At 52.3% G+C, this 24,759-nt stretch overlaps 1 protein-coding gene across 2 annotated transcripts in view; it reads right to left on the reverse strand.

Annotated features, from left to right (window-relative positions):
• The window catches only part of PUS1 (pseudouridine synthase 1), a 37,281-nt gene extending 27,422 nt beyond the window's left edge, over positions 1 to 9,859 (reverse strand). Inside the window, exons 1-2 of one of the 2 annotated variants that reach the window (XM_073557027.1) lie at positions 9,683 to 9,859; positions 307 to 584 (exon numbers count right to left, since the gene is read on the reverse strand). In XM_073557027.1, the coding sequence (XP_073413128.1) occupies positions 307 to 525 (219 nt within the window). In that variant the 5' untranslated portion in view covers positions 526 to 584; positions 9,683 to 9,859. Of the gene's footprint in view, positions 1 to 306; positions 585 to 9,625 lie in introns of both variants that reach the window. The other variant, XM_073557028.1, reaches the window with a different exon arrangement.
• Positions 9,860 to 24,759: the final 14,900 nt, after the last annotated feature.

The raw sequence follows: 24,759 nt of genomic DNA on the forward strand, positions 1-24,759 counted from the left end.
CAGCAAAATCCGCAGCGTGTGCACACAGCCTTAAAAGGAGAAAAAACAGAAAAAGCAGGTGGTGGGATGATTTGTATGAACGTTTTGAGTGCTGCATGGAGGTTTTGGATGGTTTGGTGTGGGTAAGAAAAGTCAATAGAGCCTCAGAGTTAAACATGGGAGAGGGGAAAAGGGAGGGGTGGATATGCAGAGAGTGTACAGAATGTGTAAAAGGGCAGGCGAGTTGTTAAAAAAAAAAAAAAAAAAAAAAAAAAAAACTGGTTACAACTTTTTTCATTTTTACCTCCAATGATATGTAATATTCACCTGCATCCCATGGTAGCCTTTCCCAGAATACGCCATCAGCAGCACCACTTTCCTCTTTGGATGCTTCTTATTCTGATCGTCATAATCCACTTTGAATCTTTTCGCATCATGTCCATTTTCTTCCAAAGTCTCCGACTCCTCTTGGAGACAGGAAGATTTCCTGGTTTCTCCTCCACCGCTTGCTTGTTGTTTTGGCTCCTCGGACAGCAGGTCAGCCATGAGGAGAAGTCAGGACTCCAGTAACAGGCAAAATGTACAAGAGCTGTCAGGAACCCTTCCTGGAAGACATTCACATAGCACCATTACAACCAGGGCAGTGGAGGCCATTTTGGTGGAGTCAGTATAAAATGACTCAATATATAATAACTCGGGTACAGTAGTTCAATGCAGGATATGATGTAAATTCTTTCATAAGATTTTGAGCAAGTTCTGAAATGTCCTATAAATGTCTGTTCTGTTCCTGATCTGAGAATCTCGGCTTTTAGCGGAGATGAATCTGTGCCGTCCTTTATGTATATGCTCAGTTGTGAGGCAGAGCTGTGGGGTCGGGTCAGGGAAATTGAGGAGTCGGGCTTACTGACTCCACAGCCCTGCCTTTAACTAGGCATGCTACACTTGTGCCTTATACTTCCAGCTGTTACAGAGGTAGAAGTATGGCTAGACGTATACACAAGCAGTATGTACGGTTACAACAGCCAGAGAAGATGCTTGCTGAGGCGGAGACACACGTCTGTGTTACAGTTGTGGCCAAAAGTATTGACACCCCTGCAAATCTGTCAGATAATACTCAGTTTCTTCCAGAAAATGATTGCAAACTCAAATTCTTTGGTATTATTATCTTCATTTAATTTGTCTTAAATGAAAAAACACAAAAATAATTGTCCTAAAGCCAAATTGGATATAATTCCACACCAAACATAAAAAAGAGGGTGGACAAAAGTATTGGCACTGTTCGAAAAATCATGTGATGCTTCTCTAATTTGTGTAATTAACAGCACCTGTAACTTACCTGTTGCACCTAACAGGTGTTGGCAATAACTAAATCACACTTGCAGCCAGCTGACATGGATTAAAGTTGACTCAACCTCTGCTCTGTGTCCTTGTGTGTACCACATTGAGCATGGAGAAAAGAAAGAAGACCAAAGAACTGTCTGAGGACTTGAGAAACCAAATTGTGAGGAAGCATGAGCAATCTCAAGGCTACAAGTCCATCTCCAAAGACCTGAATGTTCCTGTGTCTACCGTGCGCAGTGTCATCAAGAAGTTTAAAGCCCATGGCACTGTGGCTAACCTCCCTAGATGTGGACGGAAAAGAAAAATTGACAAGAGATTTCTACGCAAGATTGTGCGGATGTTGGATAAAGAACCTCGACTAACATCCAAACAAGTTCAAGCTGCCCTGCAGTCCGAGTGTACAACAGTGTCAACCCATACTATCCATCGGCGTCTGAATGAGAAGGGACTGTATGGTAGGAGACCCAGGAAGACCCCACTTCTTACCCCCGAGACATAAAAAAGCCAGGCTGGAGTTTGCCAAAACTTACCTGAAAAAGCCTAAAATGTTTTGGAAGAATGTTCTCTGGTCAGATGAGACAAAAGTAGAGCTTTTTGGGCAAAGGCATCAACATAGAGTTTACAGGAGAAAAAAAGAGGCATTCAAAGAAAAAAACACGGTCCCTACAGTCAAACATGGTGCAGGTTCCCTGATGTTTTGGGGTTGTTTTGCTGCCTCTGGCACTGGACTGCTTGACCGTTTGCATGGAATTATGAAGTCAGAAGACTACCAACAAATTTTGCAGCATAATGTAGGGCCCAGTGTGAGAAAGATGGGTCTCCCTCAGAGGTCATGGGTCTTCCAGCAGGACAATGACCCAAAACACACTTCAAAAAGCACTAGAAAATGGTTTGAGAGAAATCACTGGAGACTTCTAAGGTGGCCAGCAATGAGTCCAGACCTGAATCCCATAGAACACCTGTGGAGAGATCTAAAAATGGCAGTTTGGAGAAGGCACCCTTCAAATATCAGGGACCAGGACCAGTTTGCCAAAGAAGAATGGTCTAAAATTCCAGCAGAGCATTGTAAGAAACTCATTGATGGTTACCGGAAGTGGTTGGTCGCAGTTATTTTGGCTAAAGGTTGTGCAACCAAGTACTAGGCTGAGGGTGCCAATACTTTTGTCTGGCCCATTTTTGGAGTTTTGTGTGAAATGATCAATGTTTTGCTTTTTGCTTCATTCTCTTTTGTGTTTTTTCATTTAAGACAAATTAAATGAAGATAATAATACCAAAGAATTTGTGTTTGCAATCATTTTCAGGGAAAAACTGAGTATTATCTGACAAAATTGCAGGGGTGTCAATACTTTTGGCCACAACTGTATGTACGATATCTTCTGTGAAGAAAGCATGCAGCACCTCCTAAATTAATGGGATCCTAATAATGTTAGCCACACGTGGTGGAAATAGTCACCACATAAGCTGAGCGCAGCGCGGATTTTACATCTACAGCATGTGAATTCTCAACAAAATCTGCATGTAACACATTTGGATTTTGTTATGGAACATCTGCATCAAATCCCCAATGTGTGCATGTATCACAAGGCTAACGTTGCATTATGAGTATCTGGTGCATTTTTGATGTTGCAATTTTTTAGCTTCGGTTTTTGTCTCTTTTTGTTGTCATGTTTTAACCCCTTTCCTACATTGGACGTAATATTCCGTCCATGTGACCTTGGACGTAAGTCCCAAGGACGGAATATTACGTCACACGCGATCAGCAGCGCTCACGGGGGGGGAGCGCAGCTGATCGCAGCCGGGTGTCAGCTGATTATCACAGCTGACACCCGGCACTATGTGTCAGGGCCGATCAGGGACTGCCTCCGACACATTAACCCCTGGCACACTGCGATCAAACATGATCGCAGTGTATCGGGGGCATAGGAGAGAAGCGCGCAGGAAAGGGGCTCCCTCCGTGCTTCCCTGCGACCCCCGGAGCGACGCGATGTGTTGCGTCGCTCCAAGAGTCCTCCTCCCTGCAGGCCCCCAGATCCAATATGGGTGTGGGGGCCCTCGGGGTCCTGCAGGGAGGCGTCTTCCCTACTGCCTGCTGAGACCAGGCAGTTGGAAGCCTGCAGCAGTGCCCGTCAGATCGCTGATCTGACAAAAGACAGTGATGTCCCCCCTGGAACAATATAATGAAGTTAAAAAAAAAAAACACGTGTAAAAATAATTTAAAAAAAAAAAAAAAAAAAAAAAAACACAAAATAAATTTTAAAAAAATTCCCCAATTCTTTTTTTCTAAATAAAAAAAACAATAAAACTACACATATCGTATCGCCGCATCCGTAACGACCCGCCCTATAAAACTATCCCACTAGTTAACCCCTTAAAAAAAAACAAAGCAAAAAACAATACTTATTATCATACCGCCGAACAAAAAGTGCAATAACATCAAAAAGACGGATATGAATAACCATGGTACCGCTGAAAACGTCATCTTGTCCTGCAAAAAAACGAGCTGCCACACAGCGTCATCAGCGAAAACATAAAAAAGTTATAGCTCGCAGAATAAAGCGATGCAAAAATATATACCGGTATTTTTTTTTTATATATAAAATTGTTTTTATTGCATAAAAGCGACAAAACTTAAAAAAACGACATGAGGTATCGCTGTAACCGTACTGACCCGAAGAATAAAACCCCTTAATCAATTTTAACACACGCGGAACGGTGTAAACGCACCCCCCCAAAAGAAATTCATGAAATGCTGGTTTACGTTCATTCTGCGCCCCAAAAATCGGAATAAAAAGCGATCAAAAAATGTCACGTTCACGAAAATGGTACCAATAAAGTCAAATCGTCCCGCAAAAAATAAGACCTCACATGACTCGGTGGGTCAAAATACGTTAAAGTTATAGCTCTCAATATGTGGTGATGCAAAAACTATTTTTACAATAAAAAGCGTCTTTTAGCGTATGACAGCTGCCAAATATAAAAACCGCCATAAATAGTAAATCAAACCCCCCCTGAGATTAGGGTTAGGGGTGTGTTGGGGTTAGGGTTGGAGTTAGAATTGGGGGTTTCCACTGTTTTGGTACAGATTAAGGGGCTTTCCAAACGCAACATGGCGTTTGATCTCAATTCCAGCCAAAAAAGTTAAATGGCGCTGCTTCCCTTCTGAGCTCTGCCATGCGCCCAAATAGTGGTTTACCACCACATATGGGGTATAAGCGTACTCAGGACAAATTGCGCAATAACTTTTGGGGTCTTGTTTCGATTGGGAAAATAAAAATTGGGGGTGAAAAGATCATTTTTGTGGAAAAAATATGATTTTGTAATTGTACGGCTGTACGTTATAAACTTCTGTGACGCCCTTGTGGGTTTAAAGTTCTCACCACACATCTAGATAAGTTCCTTGGGGGGTCTAATTTCCAAAATGGGGTCACTTGTGGGGGGTTTCCACTGTTTATGCACATCAGGGACTCTCCAAACGTTTCATGGCGCACGATCTCAATTGCAGCCAATTTTGCGTTGAAAACGTCAAACGGCGCTCCTTCCCTTCCGAGCTCTGCCATGCGCCGAAACAATGGTTCCCCCCCACATATCAGGTATCAGCGTACTCAGGACAAATTGCACAATAACTTTTGCAGTCCAATTTCTCCTGTTACCCTTGGTAAAATAAAAAAAATGGGACCTGAATTAATTTTGTGTGTGAAAAAGTTAAATGTTCATTTTTTTTAAACATTCGAAAAATTCCTGTGAAGCACATGAAGGGCTAATAAACTTCTTGAATGTGGTTTTGAGCACCTTAAGGGGTGCAGTTTTTAGAATGGTGTCACTTTTGGGTATTTTCTATCATATAGACCCCTCAAAGTGGCTTCAAATGTGATGTGGTCCGTAAAAATAAAATGGTGGTGTAAAAATGAGAAATCGCTGGTCAACTTTTAACCCTTATAACTTCCTAACAAAAACAAATTTTGGTTCCAAAATTGTGCTGATGTAAAGTAAACATGTGAGAAATGTTAGTTATTAAGTTTTTTGTGTGCCGTATCTCTGATTTAAGGGCATGAAAATTCATTGGAAAATTACGAAATTTTCGCCATATTTCCATTTTTTTAAAAAATAAACACAAGTTATTTGAATGAAATTTTACCATTGACATAAAGTACAATATGTCACGAGAAAACAGTGTCAGAATCACTGGGATCCATGGAAGCGTTCCAGAGTTATTACCTCAAAGGGACAGTGGTCAGAATTGTAAAAATTGGCCCGGTCATGAACGTGCAAACCACCCTTGGGGGTAAAGGGGTTAATTACAGTTACTTTGCTATGGAAACTTCCAGTTACTGTGATAAACTTGCACAGATTACATTTTCTTCATCTCAAAGTCTTTGCGGAAAATTCACAAATAAAATGCAAGAGGAATTAACATGTTGCAGACTTCAAAATCACTCACAAGATGGCGACATGAAACCAGAGTGACCCCGAAAACTGGTGAAGACACCGGAGGGTGAGTGTATGACCAGGGGCAGGGGATTTACATCTTTTCTCACCCCTGGAGTGGCACTAAGCCAGGGTGAGAAGAAAAAACCCGCAATAAACAGAGCAGTTCGCTATTGTGTATTTTGCTGCAGGAACTGTGGCTATAAAGCCGCATTTACACTACATGTGAACACGGCCTTACAGTGGCATCATGGCGGATGAAAAGCGATTGGCTGCAGCCATCACATGTGTGGATGGCACGTGATCGCTGAACAGTTAGTGACTGGGAGCACCGGTGTGGGATCCATCCAGACATGTATTACTACGAGGAAAACCACAACATATGGCTGCGCCATGCGGGAATCCGGCCATGATGACTGCTGTGCACCACAGAGATCAGCAGCTCTAGGGAAGACTGACAGCTGCTTAGGCCTCTTTCACACTTCCGTTTTTGACAATCTGTCAAGATCCGGCAATTTGGAAAAAAAACAGATCCGCCATTTTTCTTTGCGGATCCGTTTTTTTCCCCATTGACTATCATTATTGGCGGATCTTGACGGATTGCCGTCCGTTGCATCTGTTTTTGTGCGGATCCGCCATAATGTTAGTGTCCGTTAACATCCTCAAAGATTTACAAACGGAGCTTGCAACGTTTTTTTGGCCGGAGGATCCTCCAGACACTGATTTAACCCGAAATTATGTCTGGGTGCCGGACAAAAAAAAAAAAAAATTCTCTCTCTCCTTTTCCAGGCTGCGATTCCTTTAACATTCTTCATTTGGCGGATCCGTCAAAAAAACGGACGGGTGGCATCTGTTATCATCAGTACTAAAACGGATCCGCTATCCGTCCTTTTGGTGGATTTTAACTGACACAAAAAACTGAAGTATGAAAGAGGCTTTATCCCGCTGCTCCCGATTGGGGAGATGTGGGGGAGAAAACTGACGGGACTGGTCGGCGAGACGCGGAGGTGTCAGACGGGACTGGCCGGCGGGAAGCGGAGGTGTCAGGCGGGACTGGCCGGCGGGACGCGGAGGTGTCAGGCGGGACTGGCCGGCGGGACGCGGAGGTGTCAGGCGGGACTGGCCGGCGGGACGCGGAGGTGTCAGGCGGGACTGGCCGGCGGGACGCGGAGGTGTCAGGCGGGACTGGCCGGCGGGACGCGGAGGTGTCAGGCGGGACTGGCCGGCGGGACGCGGAGGTGGCCGGCGGGACGCGGAGGTGTCAGGCGGGACGCGGAGGTGTCAGGCGGGACGCGGAGGTGTCAGGCGGGACGCGGAGGTGTCAGGCGGGACGCGGAGGTGTCAGGCGGGAGCGTCAGGTGGGAGGCGGAGGTCTCAGGCGGGAGGCGGAGGTCGCAGGCGGGAGGCGGAGGTCGCAGGCGGGAGTGTCAGGCGGGAGGCGGAGGTCTCAGGCGAGAGGCGGAGGTCGCAGGCGGGAGGCGGAGGTCTCAGGCGGGAGGCGGAGGTCTCAGGCGGGAGGCGGAGGTCTCAGGCGGGAGTGTCAGGCGGGAGGCGGAGGTCTCAGGCGGGAGTGTCAGGCGGGACGCGGAGGTGTCAGGCGGGAGTGTCAGGCGGGACGCGGAGGTGTCAGGCGGGACGCGGAGGTGTCAGGCGGGAGTGTCAGGCGGGACGCGGAGGTGTCAGGCGGGAGTGTCAGGCGGGACGCGGAGGTGTCAGGCGGGAGTGTCAGGCGGGACGCGGAGGTGTCAGGCGGGACGCGGAGGTGTCAGGCGGGACGCGGAGGTGTCAGGCGGGACGCGGAGGTGTCAGGCGGGACGCGGAGGTGTCAGGCGGGAGTGTCAGGCGGGAGGCGGAGGTGTCAGGCGGGAGGCGGAGGTGTCAGGCGGGAGGCGGGAGTGTCAGGCGGGAGGCGGGAGTGTCAGGCGGGAGGCGGGAGTGTCAGGCGGGAGGCGGGAGTGTCAGGCGGGAGGCGGGAGTGTCAGGCGGGAGGCGGGAGTGTCAGGCGGGAGGCGGAGGTCTCAGGCGGGAGGCGGAGGTCTCAGGCGGGAGGCGGAGGTCTCAGGCGGGAGTGTCAGGCGGGACGCGGAGGTGTCAGGCGGGAGTGTCAGGCGGGAGTGTCAGGCGGGACGCGGAGGTGTCAGGCGGGAGTGTCAGGCGGGACGCGGAGGTGTCAGGCGGGAGTGTCAGGCGGGACGCGGAGGTGTCAGGCGGGACGCGGAGGTGTCAGGCGGGACGCGGAGGTGTCAGGCGGGACGCGGAGGTGTCAGGCGGGAGTGTCAGGCGGAACGCGGAGGTGTCAGGCGGGAGGCGGAGGTGTCAGGCGGGAGGCGGGAGTGTCAGGCGGGAGGCGGGAGTGTCAGGCGGGAGGCGGGAGTGTCAGGCGGGAGGCGGGAGTGTCAGGCGGGAGGCGGGAGTGTCAGGCGGGAGGCGGGAGTGTCAGGCGGGAGGCGGGAGTGTCAGGCGGGAGGCGGGAGTGTCAGGCGGGAGGCGGAGGTCTCAGGCGGGAGGCGGAGGTCTCAGGCGGGAGGCGGAGGTCTCAGGCGGGAGTGTCAGGCGGGACGCGGAGGTGTCAGGCGGGAGTGTCAGGCGGGAGTGTCAGGCGGAACGCGGAGGTCTCAGGCGGGAGTGTCAGGCGGAACGCGGAGGTCTCAGGCGGGAGTGTCAGGCGGAACGCGGAGGTCTCAGGCGGGAGTGTCAGGCGGAACGCGGAGGTCTCAGGCGGGACGCGGAGGTGTCAGGCGGGAGTGTCAGGCGGGACGCGGAGGTGTCAGGCGGGAGTGTCAGCCGGGACGCGGAGGTGTCAGGCGGGAGTGTCAGGCGGGACGCGGAGGTGTCAGGCGGGAGTGTCAGGCGGGACGCGGAGGTCTCAGGCGGGAGTGTCAGGCGGGACGCGGAGGTCTCAGGCGGGAGTGTCAGGCGGGACGCGGAGGTCTCAGGCGGGAGTGTCAGGCGGAACGCGGAGGTCTCAGGCGGGAGTGTCAGGCGGGACGCGGAGGTGTCAGGCGGGACGCGGAGGTGTCAGGCGGGACGCGGAGGTGTCAGGCGGGAGTGTCAGGCGGGACGCGGAGGTGTCAGGCGGGAGTGTCAGGCGGGACGCGGAGGTGTCAGGCGGGAGTGTCAGGCGGGACGCGGAGGTGTCAGGCGGGAGTGTCAGGCGGGACGCGGAGGTGTCAGGCGGGACGCGGAGGTGTCAGGCGGGAGTGTCAGGCGGGACGCGGAGGTCTCAGGCGGGACGCGGAGGTGTCAGGCGGGACTGGCCGGCGGGACGCGGAGGTGTCAGGCGGGAGTGTCAGGCGGGACGCGGAGGTGTCAGGCGGGAGTGTCAGGCGGGACGCGGAGGTGTCAGGCGGGAGTGTCAGGCGGGACGCGGAGGTGTCAGGCGGGACGCGGAGGTGTCAGGCGGGAGTGTCAGGCGGGACGCGGAGGTCTCAGGCGGGACGCGGAGGTCTCAGGCGGGACTGGCCGGCGGGACGCGGAGGTGTCAGGCGGGACTGGCCGGCGGGACGCGGAGGTGTCAGGCGGGAGTGTCAGGCGGGACGCGGAGGTCTCAGGCGGGACTGGCCGGCGGGACGCGGAGGTGTCAGGCGGGAGTGTCAGGCGGAACGCGGAGGTGTCAGGCGGGAGTGTCAGGCGGAACGCGGAGGTGTCAGGCGGGACGCGGAGGTCTCAGGCGGGACTGGCCGGCGGGACGCGGAGGTGTCAGGCGGGACTGGCCGGCGGGACGCGGAGGTGTCAGGCGGGAGGCCACCACTATTATTCGCAATAGTGTATACAAGGACCCTGCCCTCTCCTGCCATCACTTGCATCCACCAACACACACACACACACACACACACACACACACACACACGGGGGACACGTGTCCGGGCTCCGCACACACCATACAGCACTGTCCTCCTCATCCAGCGGTGCCTGCAGCCCCTGACACGGCGCTAACCTGCGGGGATGTGGGCGCCAGACCCGGCCAGCTTCTGATTTGTATCCGGCTTCAACACGTGGGGAGACTGCTCGTCTGGAGCTCTGAGCGCTACGGCAGCCGGGGAGGATCAAAATCAGCGAGAAGCGTTACATCATGTATGGCTACAAGAGCGAAAGCTCCCCCTGCTGGACACTACTGGGTACCACTCCGCATTTGTAGTTGGAGTTTTTCGCAGATTTCTTTTATCTGGCCACAACTGCAGGATGTGAATATTTCGTCGCCTTCCTGTCGGATTTTTCAAAAATTCCTCACTGAATGAGAGAACATTGAGAAGTGGGAATTAGTCATCTGAGGCGACGTTCACACATACAGCCCGTACATCCTACAAAGGAAAAATACACAAAGTGGCCCTTTTTTTTTTTTTACATAATGTAATGGAATAGAAAAAAGTGGTGTAAGGGAATCTTCAGTAGGTTTTCACCACCTAATCTGAGAGCAGCATGATGTAGGGACAGAGACCCTGATTCCAGTGCTATATAGCCGGGGTCGGCCTGGGGCCCCAGCTCCCAGTATTGCCTCCTTCATTAGTTCGGCTGTGCCCACCCTGCAATGTAATAGCGTGCGCGGAGTGGTGCACACTGTATTCTAGAGCCGGCATGATGGGAAGTGCAGCGGCAGCGCCTGTCCTCCCTGCTGGCTTCTATGAAGAGCGTGCGTGCCGACCCTCGCTTCAGGCTGCACAGGCGCAGGAGACTGCGAGAGTCTGAGAGGAGACAGCACAGGCAACAGCCCACCTGCAGACCACAGTCACCTGCTTCCTGCGCTGAGTCCGCAGCTCCTCTTCTACGTCACCCTGGACAGCGTTAGCTGTGCTCTAAGGCTATGTGCACATGCTGCGGTTCCGGCCCTGCGGAACCGCAGCAGTTCCGCAGACATGGTACAGTACCATGTTATCCTATGGGTTTTATAAACCGCAGCATGTCAATTGTTTCTACGGATTCCGCTGCGGATTCACACCATTAACATAGTAGAGGTGTGAAATCGCAGGGCAAACCGCAGGTCACTTTACCTGCGGTTCCGCGGGGAAAAACCCGCAGGTGATTCCGCAGTGTTTGCACATAGCCTAAAGCTGACTGGCTGCAATAGAGCCAATCAGCATTAGTTTTGTTTGTGTGAGCTCCCAGGACAGCTAAGGCAAGGAGCTGTGCTGTGATTGGTCGGCTGTCCTGCCCAAACAGCACACAGCAATATTATATAGAGGAGCAGAGGGACAACGGCTGATGGTTGCAGCGCAAATGTGAGTACATAAAATATATGATGCTTGCAGCCACTGAGGCAATTAGGGAAGGGGGCCACATGCAATCTAAAGGTGACACGGGAGGGGGCCACATAACCTTTCTAATTCCCGGTGGGCCCTCTTCCCCATTGTGTAAATCACCTCTATTTTACCTCTATTTTACTGTGGATCCCTTTACCCTCTCTTAGCAGGCACAAAGGAAATTAGGTGACACCATGGGGGAGGGGTCCAACAGGAATATATAGACTATATAGTATATAGAGGATGTGTCCCTTGTGGTGCAGTGTATAGAGGATGTGTCCCGTGTGGTATAGTGTATAGAGGATGTGTCCCGTGTGGTGTAGTATATAGAGGATGTGTCCTGTGTGGTGTAGTATATAGAGGATGTATCCTGTGTGTGTAGTATATAGAGGATGTGTCCCATGTGGTGTAGTATATAGAGGATGTGTCCCGTGTGGTGTAGTATATAGAGGATGTGTCCCGTGTGATGTAGTATATAGAGGATGTATCCTGTGTGATGTAGTATATAGAGGATGTATCCTGTGTGATGTAGTATATAGAGGATGTATCCTGTGTGATGTAGTTGGATCGCCCTCACCCAGGGCTGTGGGTTACTCGGAGCCGGGCCCGGTGGATTTCAATAGGAGATGTCACGGCAGCTCTGACCCGGTCCATGGCCCTGGGCGTCCATTGTAAAAGGGGGTTAAGTGATGTTGGAATAAAGTTTATGAGTGAATGATTCGTGACGCAACTTGTGGTGTTCGGCAATGAAGATGTTAAACCGACGCTGCAGACAGATCCTCTGGGACAGATGGTGTGGTGCAGCAATGATGGTGTAGCCCTCCACAGGCAGGGCTGTAGTCCCAGGGCAGAGTAGATGGAGAAGATAGGTGTTAAGGGAGAGAGTGTAGTGTCAGGCACCAAGATGTAGCAGTGCTGAGTGGGTTGGCGCAGTAATAAGCGGAGGACACCAGGGCATGTAGTTCCAAAGCTTTACTCACAGTCTGTTGAGCATACAGATGCCCGCCTCGGTACCGTGTCCTCCAGGTCAGGGGCTCAGACAACTTCCAGGCAAGATGAAGTACTCCCTTCCAACACTCCGCCAACATATGTGCCTTTTCTGAACGTCTCCCTTTTACGCCTATAGTGAAGTACTCACAGTACTGAGTTACACTGGAGTTCCTCCTGTCATATGTTCCTATGAACTCTACTTGTACAGCAGACAGCTGTAGCCTGCTTCGGGGACTCCTTGCTACCAAGTCCCGGCTCACTCTCGTTGCTGTTGTGCCCCCAAGTCTTGTGTGGGAATAAAGTGGTGACAACTTCTATTCCTCCGGTGTCTGCTGCAGGACCATTAGTATCCATACAACCTCGGGGACCGGACCCTGGCCTTGCGCTGTGAACTTGGGAAGGGTTCTGCTCTAACCCTAATCCTTAGTCCTCATCTCCTTACGTTCCGTACTACTGTAATCCTTCCTTCTTATGGAGAGAGTCAGGCTTTCCAACAATGTCTCTTTCCTGTGCCAGCGGACCCAGGTCACTGAGGTCGGCTGCAGCACTTCCTTCATCCATCCCACTCAGGGGATCTTCACTCTTCCACTGACTCTGTCAGACTGACTAAATCCTAAACTCTTCCCGCTGTTTTGGTGCCAACTAACTCCACCCGCTTCCCAGCATGCTTCGTGTTCCAAGCAGGGAGCCACCAAAGGGTGCTTTGCTACACTACTATGTTGTGTGGGATGCAGGTGTTGGAGTGTGGTCAGGTGTCTCCATTACCTGAATGGTGGGGTACCACACCTCAGGAGGAGGTGCAGTACCTCTGTGGCGACTGAACCCTCAGGGGCGCCACATACCCCCCGTTAAACACAGCACGTCCGCGGGCTGCAAGTGAAACAAAGTTAGACAAAACAAAGGAACATACAAAAATTTTTGAATGCTGATAGACAATTCTTATCTAAACTTCCCAATGTGGGAGACACTCACTCTTGAACATTGCAAAACAACTTAATTAACTATCTATGTCGAAATATAGTACCTAATTAAAGTGCTATTAGCAGTAAACTCACTACCAGTTCAAGTATCATCGTTAACACATTTTCTATTACTTCTTGACTTTTAAACCCTAGGTGACAACCGCTGATGCCTGGTTCGTCACCTGCATTTTCAATATTCATTCAAATTTTCATCTTTATTCAAATCCTTCATCTCTTTATTACAACATTCCTAATTGTTATTACTATCAATTAAATTCTATATAAAAGCTGTTCTATAACTATTAATACTTTCATAAGGCACATTATAAAATACTTCACATCAAAACTTCAATAATTCTTGTAAGTGCTGGACACCGCTCCCAGCCGGGATTTCTTGCAGTGTCCTTAGGTTGGAGCAATGCTCCAGGTTGAGGTAGTCCTTATCCATAAAAGGCTCACGTAAAACCAAGAAAGGACACCTAAAGAGGTGCAACTATGTACAGGTCAGTTCTGGATCATTCATTGTCCATGATCACACAGTTCAAGTATAAAAGGCTGCCAAAGAAACTAGGCAAACTAGAGCAACATGATAAACCAAAACTAAACAAAAATGAAAAAGGCATAACAGAGCCTATACCCTCCTGGGTAACAGTTAGTTATTATTAATGTTGGTCCCCTCCTGGAGTGGTGGAAGCGGGTCTCTTGGGCTGCTCCCAGGGGAGAACTTCAGGACATCCTCTTTTTGCCTGTGGATTCACATAAGAGGTGGTGGCAGTTGGGTGGATTGCTGCCTGAGGTACAGCGGGTTTAGCTATTTGTACCATAGGGTGTGGGACTGGGGTAGATGTTATCTGCCTGGCTTTGGCAGAGGTAATCACTACCGTGGGAGGGATTCCTGCCGGGGGAACGTAAGCATGTTCCTTTTTGTAGGCCGCAATGAAATCCTCGGGTATACGGCGTACGTTCATGGCATACCAGCCACAGAGTCCCTCATGTCGGGTGAAAGTTACATACTCTCCCGGTTGCAGGTCTCGAGCAGTGTGTCCCCTCCGGAGGTGAGACTCAACATCCCTCCTGCTAAAGAAGAGGTCAGAGATCCTTTGGGGGTCTGAGATAAATCCAAACCCCTGCTCCTGGTTAACATTCAGGACTTAGCCCCATCCTGCTGAGTCCCGGGGCCCTAGTGACCGGCACAAACCTTCTCCTTTCTGTCCATATCAGGGCCTAGCACTGCCTGCCTCCGCTGCTCCCGTTCTCTCTGCTCTGCTGCCAGCTGGTGGAGGGTCTGTTGGCAATAGGGTTCCTCTTCTTCCTTCTCCACCTCTTGGGGCCGACCCCTACCCACCATGGACAGGGGCTCTACCGCCAGGGGCTCGGATGTTTCCCCCCAGGGTTTAGAATCCCGGTCCCTGACCAGGTCCAGCACAACCTGTCCAGACGCTACAGCAGCCGTACACCCCAAGGCCTTCCCAGGCGCAGGGGCAGCAGACATACCTGGGGCCTCTTGGCGATGCTCCAGCTCCGGTGCAGGTTTTGGACGGCAGCCAACAGCCGGAACATCCACCAGAATAGTCCAGGCAGCTGTTGGAGGTGGCGGTGGAGCAGATGGCGGCTCTGGGTCCGCAGGGGTCTCCGGTAGGACCTGCGCAGCCGCGTCAGGTCCAGGCAGGAGTTTAACTTCCTCCACTTCAGCCTCCAGGCCCCCAGGGAACTCCTCATGACAGGCCGCGTGCTGCGGTGATTGCAGCGGGGAGATGGTGACAGGCGTTGCTGATGGCTTCGCAGCAGCTGCAGGTTCCACAGATGCTGCCTGAGGGAGAACCAGGGCATCGACGGTGGGTACCGGTGGTGAAGGTACCGCGGGCGTAGGCCCCTCCTGGGCGCGCTGCCAGTTCAGAGTCCAGAGAGCCTCCTGTGTCAGCCGCAGGGGTTGTGTCAGCTGGGCAATCTCGTCCTCCAGCTGCCGGCGGTTCATTGTGGAAGCAGGGTCGGAGCCTTCAGCCATTGTGCCGGGGAAGTTCAGCTCAACCTCCTCGCGCTCTACAGGACTCCTTCCTTCTTCCAATATGGCGTCCTGGCGTTCTCTCTCCTTTCCAGGCTCTTTTCCCGCCACAGGACTTTGCTCCTCCTTCTGGGGGCGGCGTCTTCTTCCTACTCCTCCATACCAGGCCAGTATACGAACCCCTCTGGGGGTGGGCCATGTCGCTTTAGCATAGAAGTTTAGGCAGGTGAGGCCCAGGACAGTTCGCACTCTTTTCTTAGGTCCACCCATATTGTCACGCCCTTCTTCACTGCGCCGGCGGCCATTTTGAGAGTCCATTTTACAGTCTATCAATTTGGCTATTTTGCACATTTTCAGCAATGTTTATGTCCAACAAAACTCAGGCACACAGAACCCGGTGGCACCGGGCTTCGTCATCCTGTTCGTGACGCCAAGTAATGGATCGCCCTCACCCAGGGCTGTGGGTTACTCGGAGCCGGGCCCGGTGGATTTCAATGGGAGATGTCACGGCAGCTGTGACCCAGTCCGTGGCCCTTGGCGTCCATTGTAAAAGGGGGGTAAGTGATGTTGGAATAAAGTTTATGAGTGAATGATTCGTGACGCCACCTGTGGTGTTCGGCAATAAAGATGTTAAGCCGACGCTGCAGACATCCTCTGGGACAGATGGTGTGGTGCAGCAATGATGGTGTAGCCCTCCACAGGCAGGGCTGTAGTCCCAGGGCAGAGTAGATGGAGAAGATAGGTGTTAAGGGAGAGAGTGTAGTGTCAGGCACCAAGATGTAGCAGTGCTGAGTGGGTTGACGCAGTAATAAGCGGAGGACACCAGGGCATGTAGTTCCAAAGCTTTACTCACAGTCTGTTGAGCATACAGGTGCCCGCCTCGGTACCGTGTCCTCCAGGTCAGGGGCTCAGCCAACTTCCAGGCAAGATGAAGTACTCCCTTCCAACACTCCGCCAACATATGTGCCTTTTCTGAACGTCTCCCTTTTACGCCTATAGTGAAGTACTCACAGTACTGAGTTACACTGGAGTTCCTCCTGTCAGATGTTCCTATGAACTCTACTTGTACAGCAGACAGCTGTAGCCTGCTTCGGGGACTCCTTGCTACCAAGTCCCGTCTCACTCTCATTGCTGTTGTGCCCCCAAGTCTTGTGTGGGAATAAAGTGGTGACAACTTCTATTCCTCCGGTGTCTGCTGCAGGACCATTAGTATCCATACAACCTGTGAACTTGGGATGGGTTCTGCTCTAACCCTAATCCTTAGTACTCCTCTCCTTACGTTCCGTACTAATCCTTCCTTCTTATGGAGAGAGTCAGGCTTTCCAACAATGTCTCTTTCCTGTGCCAGCAGACCCAGGTCACTGTGGTCGGCTGCAGCACTTCCTTCATCCATCCCACTCAGGGGATCTTCACTCTTCCACTGACTCTGTCAGACTGACTAAATCCTAAACTCTTCCCACTCTTTTGGTGCCAACTAACTCCACCCGCCTCCCAGCACGCTTCGTGTTCCAAGCAGGGAGCCACCAAAGGGTGCTTTGCTACACTACTATGTTGTGTGGGATGCAGGTGTTGGAGTGTGGTCAGGTGTCTCCACCTTACCTGAATGGTGGGGTGCCACACCTCAGGAGAAGGTGCAGTACCTCTGTGGCCACTGAACCCTCAGGGGCGCCACATAGTATATAGAGGATGTGTCCTGTGTGATGTAGTTTATAGAGGATGTATCCTGTGTGATGTAGTATATAGAGGATGTGTCCAGTGTGGTGTAGTATATAGAGGGTGTGTTCAGTGTGGTGTAGTATATAGAGAATGTGTCCCGTGTGGTGTAGTATATAGAGGGTGTGTCCCATGTGGTGTAGTATATAGAGGATGTATCCTGTGTGATGTAGTATATAAAGGATCTGTCGGCTCTCCTGTGTGATGTAGTATATAGAGGATATGTCAGCTCTCCCGTGTGTGGTGCAGTATATAGAGGATGTGTCCTGTGTGGTGTAGTATATAGAGGATGTGTTAGCTGTCCTGTGTGGTGTAGTATATAGTGGATCTGTCAGCTGTCCTGTGTAGTGTAGTATATAGAGGATATGTCAGCTCTCCCATGTGGTGTAGTATAAAGAGGATGTGTCCCGTGTGTTGTAAAGGATGTGTCCTGTGTGGTGTAGTATATAGAGGATGTGTCCTGTGTGGTGTTGTATATAGAGGATCTGTCGGCTCTCCTGTGTGGTGCAGTATATAGAGGATCTGTCGGCTCTCCTGTGTGGTGTAGTATATAGAGGATCTGTCGGCTCTCCTGTGTGGTGTAGTACATAGAGGATCTGTCGGCTCTCCTGTGTGGTATAGTATATAGAGGATCCGTCAGCTCTCCTGTGTGGTGTAGTATATAGAGGATCTGTCGGGTCTCCTGTGTGGTGTAGTATATAGAGGATCTGTCGGCTCTCCTGTGTGGTGTAGTATATAGAGGATCTGTCGGCTCTCCTGTGTGGTGTAGTATATAGAGGATCTGTCGACTCTCCTGTGTGGGGTAGTATATAGAGGATCTGTCGGCTTTCCTGTGTGGTGTAATATATAGAAGATCTGTCGAGTCTCCAGTGTGGTGTAGTATATAGAGGATCTGTCGGCTCTCCCGTGTGATGTATTATATAGAGGATCTGTCGGCTCTCCTGTGTGGTGTAGTATATAGAGAATCTGTTGGCTCTCCTGTGTGGTGTAGTATACAGAGGATCTGTCAGCTCTCCTGTGTGGTGTAGTATGTAGAGGATCTGTCAGCTCTCCTGTGTGGTGTAGTATATAGAGGATCTGTCAGCTCTCCTGTGTGGTGTAGTATATAGAGGATCTGTCGGCTCTCCTGTGTGGTGTAGTATATAGAGGATCTGTCGGCTCTCCTGTGTGGTGTAGTATATAGAGGATCTGTCAGCTCTCCTGTGTGGTGTAGTATATAGAGGATCTGTCATGCCAGCGCCGCCTGCCAGGCCGGTGCCGGCGCTCCCTGTCATGCCGTCACCAGCTGTCAGGTCGGTACCGGCACACACTTTCATACCGGGCCCCGCTCCCCCTGCTGCTACTCCCAGGATCTCCTCCCGTCTCCCCGCTCACCGCTCCTGCCGCCACGCTGCGTCCTCAGCCTTCCGCCCAGCAGCCCGGGGGATCCATCATGCTAATCCTCCTCCCTGTCTTGCTCCTGTCCTGGGCATGCGCCTTAGGCCGCGGGCGCGCGCTCCTCTCTCCCCTTAACTCCTTCTGCACCATCCCGGTGGAGCGATCTCCAATCAAGCTCCAGCACAGGGTATATCAGGTGGCTCCTCCCTCATGGAGGCGCCAGATTATCGTGTGCATCCTGTACGGTACTCTGGACCCGTCCTGACGCTCTCTGACTTCAGTCGTCCTGACTCCAGTCACTCCTGACTCCGGTCGCCCTGACTCCGGTCACTCCTGACTCCAGTCGCCACGACTCTGGTCGCTCCTGACTCCGGTCACTCCTGACTCCGGTCACTCCTGACTCCGGTCATTCTTGACTCCGCTTGTTCCTGACTCCGATCGCCCCTGCCTCTGGTTGCCCCTGATCCCTGCTTGATGTGTCCTCCAGCTTAGTCCCCTGCACCTCCACATCCGTATTCCTTTCTGCCTGTCTTAGCCTCCGCCTTGCTAGCCTCATTTCCCCAGGCCGGTTAGGCAATCCCGTTCACATGGAGCCGTCCCTCTTGGTATCAGCTGTCGCGGTATCCGACTCCCTCTGGCCTGCTCCTAACGGTCCCTGTATAGTGGACGGCACCACCTGGTCAGCTCGCCCCTGGGAGCTTCGGTGCCGTGACCTGGAGGGTCCACTCTCGCAACTCATCACAGTATAATCAGGCCATGGACCCCGCTGGTGCCTCGGCCGCGGCCCAAAAAGAATTACTCTTTTTGCGGGAAAACCAAACCCGGATTATGGCCTTTATGAAATCCATGGACACCCGGTTGTCCGCCATGCAATCCTCCGATCCCGGGAGTGCCCCCCTGCTGGCGGGACTCCAGCAGGAGCTCGCGCAGCAGCGTGACACACAGTCCCATATCCTTAGTTATATGGCTTCTGTTGATGATCGGTTACTCTCCCTTCAGTCCTCTGCCAGGGCCTCTGCCCTGTGTCGTGACTTAGTCCCTCACCCGCCGCCACATTTGGGTAAGCCTCCTAGGTATAACGGAGATCCTAAATTGTGTCGGGGGTTCCTCAGCCAATGCCGCTTACATTTCGAGCTTTTGCCCCAGCAGTACCCGTCTGATCGCGCCAAGGTGGCATTTATAGTGTCCCATCTTGAGGGGGAGGCCTTGGCGTGGGTGAATCCTCTATGGGAGCGGGATGACCCAGTTGTGTCCAGCATACAAAACTTCATGGACACCGTCCGCCGGGTTTTGATGAACCAGGGCGCTTGGCTTCCACCACTGAGTCCCTTTTTAACCTCCGTCAGGGAACTCATACAGTGGGACAGTATGCCATTCGTTTCAGAACACTATCCTCGGAGCTGGGATGGAATAATGAGGTTTTGGTAGGGGCCTTTTGGAGGGGTCTTTCGAGTAAAATCAAAGACGAGCTTGCTGGTAGGGACACCCCCACTGCATTAGAGGACCTTATATCTCTGGCCACACGTATTGACCTATGGTTCCAGGAACGCTCTTGCGAGTTGGTCAGAGAGAGAGGGCCCTCTAGGTTTAATCCGGTTTTTAGTCCACGTCCCACCAAGCCTCCCAGTAGTGCTGCCCCGGAGCCCATGCAGGTGGACCGCGTGAAGTTGTCTGAGCTGCGGCGCAGAGAGAGACTTGCGCAAGGGTTATGCCTCTATTGTGGTGGAGCCAATCACTTTCTACGTTCCTGTCCGGAGAGACCGGGAAACTCCTCCACCTAGGCCAGGTAAGAGAGGCCTCCCTAGGTAACTCTGTTTCCTCTCTACCCCTTACTGTCTCAGCATTAATTATCCTAGGTCGGGAGCGTAGATCTGTGGAGGTGTATGTGGACTCGGGTGCGGCTGGCAACTTCATTCGGTTGGAAGAAGTTGACAAGTTCCGGATTCCAGTTGTCACCCTTGAAGAACCACGTATGATCTCTTCTGTGAATGGCAAACCGTTACCTGCGTCCATTACCATGGTTACTCTTGAGTTGGAGATGCAGATCGGAACCCTGCACCGGGGAAAAATTGCTTTTTATGTTTTGTCCAATCTGTCCCACGCCCTGCTCCTGGGTTTGCCCTGGCTCAGGCTGCATGAGCCAGTCCTGGATTGGCGCTCAGGGGAAGTCCTTCGCTGGGGTCACTCGTGCCACGAACGCTGTCTGCTGCCAGTCATCCGCTCTAGTCTGCACCAAGCACCTGTGGATCTACCAGGGCTTCCCAAGGCCTATCATTCCTTTGCGGATGTCTTCAACAAGAAGGAGGCTGAGACCCTTCCTCCTCTTCGGGCCTATGACTGCCCCATCGAGCTGGTTCCTGGAGCCACCCCTCCCAGGGGGAGAACCTATCCGCTGTCCCCGGCAGAAACTTCAGCCATGTCGGAGTACATCCGGGAGAACTTGGCCAAGGGCTTCATCTGGAAATCATCTTTCCCAGCAGGTGCGGGGTTTTTCTTTGTTCGGAAGAAGGATGGATCCCTTCGACCCTGCATCGACTACCGAGGCTTAAACAACATCACTGTCAAGAACAGGTATCCTCTACCACTCATTCCCGAGCTTTTTGACCGCCTGCGTGGGGCCCGGATCTTCACTTAGCTCGATCTCCGGAGGGCCTACAATTTGGTCCGAATATGTGCCGGAGACGAGTGGAAGACCGCCTTCAACACGCAAGATGGCCATTATGAATATTTGGTCATGGCCTTTGGACTTTGTAATGCTCCGGCAGTCTTCCAAGAATTTGTTAATGAAGTATTCAGGGATCTTCTCTACTCATGTCTCGTGGTATACCTAGATGACATTCTCATCTTTTCACCCGACCTGCCTTCCCCCAGAAGGAGTGTGCGCCTAGTCTTGCAACGCCTACAGGACAATCGACTCTATGCCAAAATAGAGAAATGCCTGTTTGAGCAGACCTCCTTACGCTTCCTGGGGTATATCATCACGGATTCTAGGCTGCAGATGGATCCAGAGAAATTGTCCGCTGTGCTCAAATGGCCGCATCCTGTCAGGGTGAAAGCCATCCAGCGATTCTTGGGCTTTGCAAATTATTATAGGCAATTCATCCCTTGCTTCTCCTCTTTAACCAAGCCTATTGCTGCCCTTACCTGGAAGGGAGCAAGACCCAACATCTGGCCATTGGAAGCTGAGGACGCCATTCTCGCCCTGAAGCAGGCCTTCACCACAGCTCCAGTTTTGCATCAACCAGTGGTCAGCAGACCCTTCGTCCTGGAGGTGGACGCCTCCTCCACGGGGGCTGGGGCGATCCTCTCCCAGAGGATGCCCACCGGACGCTTGGCTCCTTGCGGGTTCTTCTCCAAGTCGTTCTCCCCCACAGAATGCAATTACACGATTGGAGATCGAGAACTGCTAGCCATCAAGATGGCGTTGGGGGAGTGGCGCTATCTCTTGGAAGGGGCTGTCCATTCCTTTTTGATATTTACTGACCACAATAACTTAGCCTACCTCCAGTCGGCTCAAAGACTTAACTCCAGACAAGCCAGGTGGTCATTGTTCTTCTCTCGCTTCAACTTCGAGCTCCATTTCCGACCTGGTGACAAAAATACTAAGGCTGATCCGCTGTCCCGGTCCCTGCAGTCTTCCGAAGTAGAGGAGGTTCCGTCTTATGTCATCGATCCTGCCAAAGTTATCACGGTAGCCCCGTGAGTCTTCACCCTGTCCCGCCGGGCAAGACCATCGTCCCGCAAGAAAAAAGGGTAGAAGTGCTGCGCTGGGGTCACTCCTCCAAGATTGCAGGACATGTTGGCACCAAGAGGACTCTCGCTCTTCTCTCCCGCTATTATTGGTGGCCTTCTCTCCGTCAAGATGTGTTGGACTTTGTAGCCTCCTGTCCGACCTGTGCAAGAAACAAGGTACCCTGAAGGTTGCCCTCTGGCCTCCTACATCCGTTGCCTGTCCCCGAAGCTCCGTGGCAACATATTGCCATGGATTTTGTTACTGATTTACCTCGCTCCTCCGAATGCACAACTATTTTGGTGGTAGTAGATAAATTTTTCAAGATGGCTCATTTCGTTCCATTGCGTGGCTTACCCATGGCCCCTGAATTGGCCAAGATCTTCATTCATCAAATTTTCAGACTACATGGGCTCCCTCAACGGATCGTGTCGGATCGCGGGGTACAGTTTACCTCCCGCTTCTGGAGAGCGCTCTGCAAACTCTTGGGCATATCTCTGGATTTCTCTTCGGCATATCACCCACAGACCAACGGGCAAGTCGAACGAGTCAACCAAGTTTTGACCTCCTACCTACGCAACTTCGCCAACGCACATCAAGATAATTGGGTAGATCTCCTTCCCTGGGCAGAGTTCGCCCATAATAACCATTCTAATTAATCTACCACCCGATCCCCGTTTGTTGTGGTCTATGGTCAGAACCCAGGTGTACCTCTTCCTATATCTTCATCCTCTGGCGTCCCTGCTGCCGATGCACTCTCCCAAGAATTTGCCCAAGTCTGGAGGAAGACCAAGGAGGCCCTCGTACAGGCCGCTCTCCGGATGAAGAGGCATGCCGACAAGAGGCGGAGGGATCTTCCACCATACCGTCCTGGAGACAAAGTCTGGCTGGCTGTTTTCCGCTTGAAAATCCCTTCCTACAAGCTGGGTCCCTAGTACATCGGCCCCTTTGAGATTCTTGGACGCATTAACAACATGGCCTATTGTTACGGTTGCTGTAGCAGAGAGGGAAGGAGGAGCAACCCGGAAGTGGACCCTCTGGGTCACAGCTCCAGAGCTCCCGAGGGCGAGCACCCAGGTGAGGACCACCCCCTATACAGGGAGTGTTAGGGGCAGACCCCCAGGGGATGGAACCGCGACAGCCGGAACCAAAGGGACGACTGGGGCTTAAGACTGGAGTGGAGGCACAGGCAGGTCCGACGAGAGAGCACAGAGGACCACAGAGACCGCGGATAATGGGCAGGAAGCAGGACCGGAGCGCAGCGGGTGGCTAGGGCCGGAGACTGCAAAAGAGGAAGCACAGATATAACACCGAGCGTACGGCAAGGCAGACAAGCAGGGAAGATCAGAGGGAAGGACGGACGGAGCAGGACAGGGAGGCTACTAGGACCCAAGGAGGCAAGGAAAGGCTGGTGAACAGGGGAAGAGAAATCAGAGGCAGCACTAGCAGCGGCAAGGAAGACAAGCAGAGACACAGAGGACAGCACAGACCGAAGCGTTAGGATGGAGGACCTGAAACACAGAGACCACTGCCAAGAGACAGCGTCACCGAAATCGTAGACAGGCGTCTTACCAGTCCAGACGCCGGCCATAAGTAGCGATGGGTGCCGCCATGTTGGAGGCGGGGCCATGCGCGTCACACTACCCAGGAGGCTGCGCGGCAGGAGGACGGCAGTGCGCAGGTGCCCGACGCCGAGGGAACCGGAGGCCGGGTGCGGGGACGCGGCAGAGAGCAGGAGCGCGCCGGGAGGTGCGCGCAGGGGAAGAGGTAAGGGCTGGAGCCGTGACAGTACCCCCCCTTTATGCCCCCTCCTCCTAACGCTGGTGAGAAATCCTCACATGATGCGAGGAGCATCAATATTCTCCTGGGGTTCCCACGATCTCTCCTCGGGACCGAAACCTTTCCAATCAATCAAAAACAGAGTTTTTCCCCTTACAGTCTTCATTGCCAATATATCCCGCACCTCAAAGGTGTTATCCGAAGTACACGGTTGGGAGGTTTGAGGAGGCACTGAGTGGAAGTGGTTAAATACTGCCGGTTTTAGGAGAGATACATGAAAGACATTGGGAATCTTTAGTGAGGTGGCCAATCTCAATTTGTAGGCCACGTCGTTGATGCGACTCAAGACCTCAAAGGGACCAATGTAACGTGGACCTAATTTGTAGGAGGGGATTTTCAACCTGATATACCGAGAAGATAGCCAAACTCTATCCACAGGGCAATACGGAGGAGCGTCAAGCCGTTTTTTGTCGGCGTACCTCTTCATCCTGAGGCTAGCACTCTCAAGGGCTTTTTTGGTCTCCCTCCAAATCTGAGAGAAGTCTACAGACAAGGAGTCCGCTGCCGGTACACCCGAGGTAGGGGACACAGGAAGGGGAATGCCGGGGTGTTGACCAAAAACCACAAAAAAGGGAGATTTAGAGGAAGTTTCACTTGGATGGTTGTTATAGGCGAATTCTGCCCAAGGAAGAAGAGAGACCCAGTCATCTTGGTGAGCACTGGAAAAATGCCGAAGGTAGGATGTCAGTGCCTGATTGACCCGCTCCACCTGACCATTAGACTGGGGGTGGTAGGCTGAGGAAAAATCCAGAGTTATCATCAGCAATCCGCAGAGAGCTCGCCAAAAACGGGAGGTAAACTGGACTCCTCGATCCGAGATGATATGCAGAGGGAAACCATGGAGACGAAAAACATGGAGCAGGAAGATCTTTGCCAACTCGGGAGCAGTAGGCAGACCAGGTAGTGCGATGAAGTGGGCCATCTTGGAAAATCGGTCCACGACCACCAATATAACCGTACATCTCGAAGAGGGAGGCAAATCAGTGACGAAATCCATAGCGATATGAGTCCATGGACGGGCAGGCACGGCTAACGGATGTAGGAGTCCTGAAGGAAGGTGTCGAGGGACTTTGTTCCGGGCACAAGAAGGACAGGAGGCGATGAAATCCTGGACGTCTCTGTGAAGCGAAGGCCACCAATAATGGCAGGAGAAGAGCGCGAGAG

Source organism: Dendrobates tinctorius, unplaced genomic scaffold (assembly GCF_039654945.1).
Source record: "Dendrobates tinctorius isolate UK_male_01 unplaced genomic scaffold, ASM3965494v1 ptg000243l, whole genome shotgun sequence".
NCBI lineage: Eukaryota > Metazoa > Chordata > Amphibia > Anura > Dendrobatidae > Dendrobates > Dendrobates tinctorius.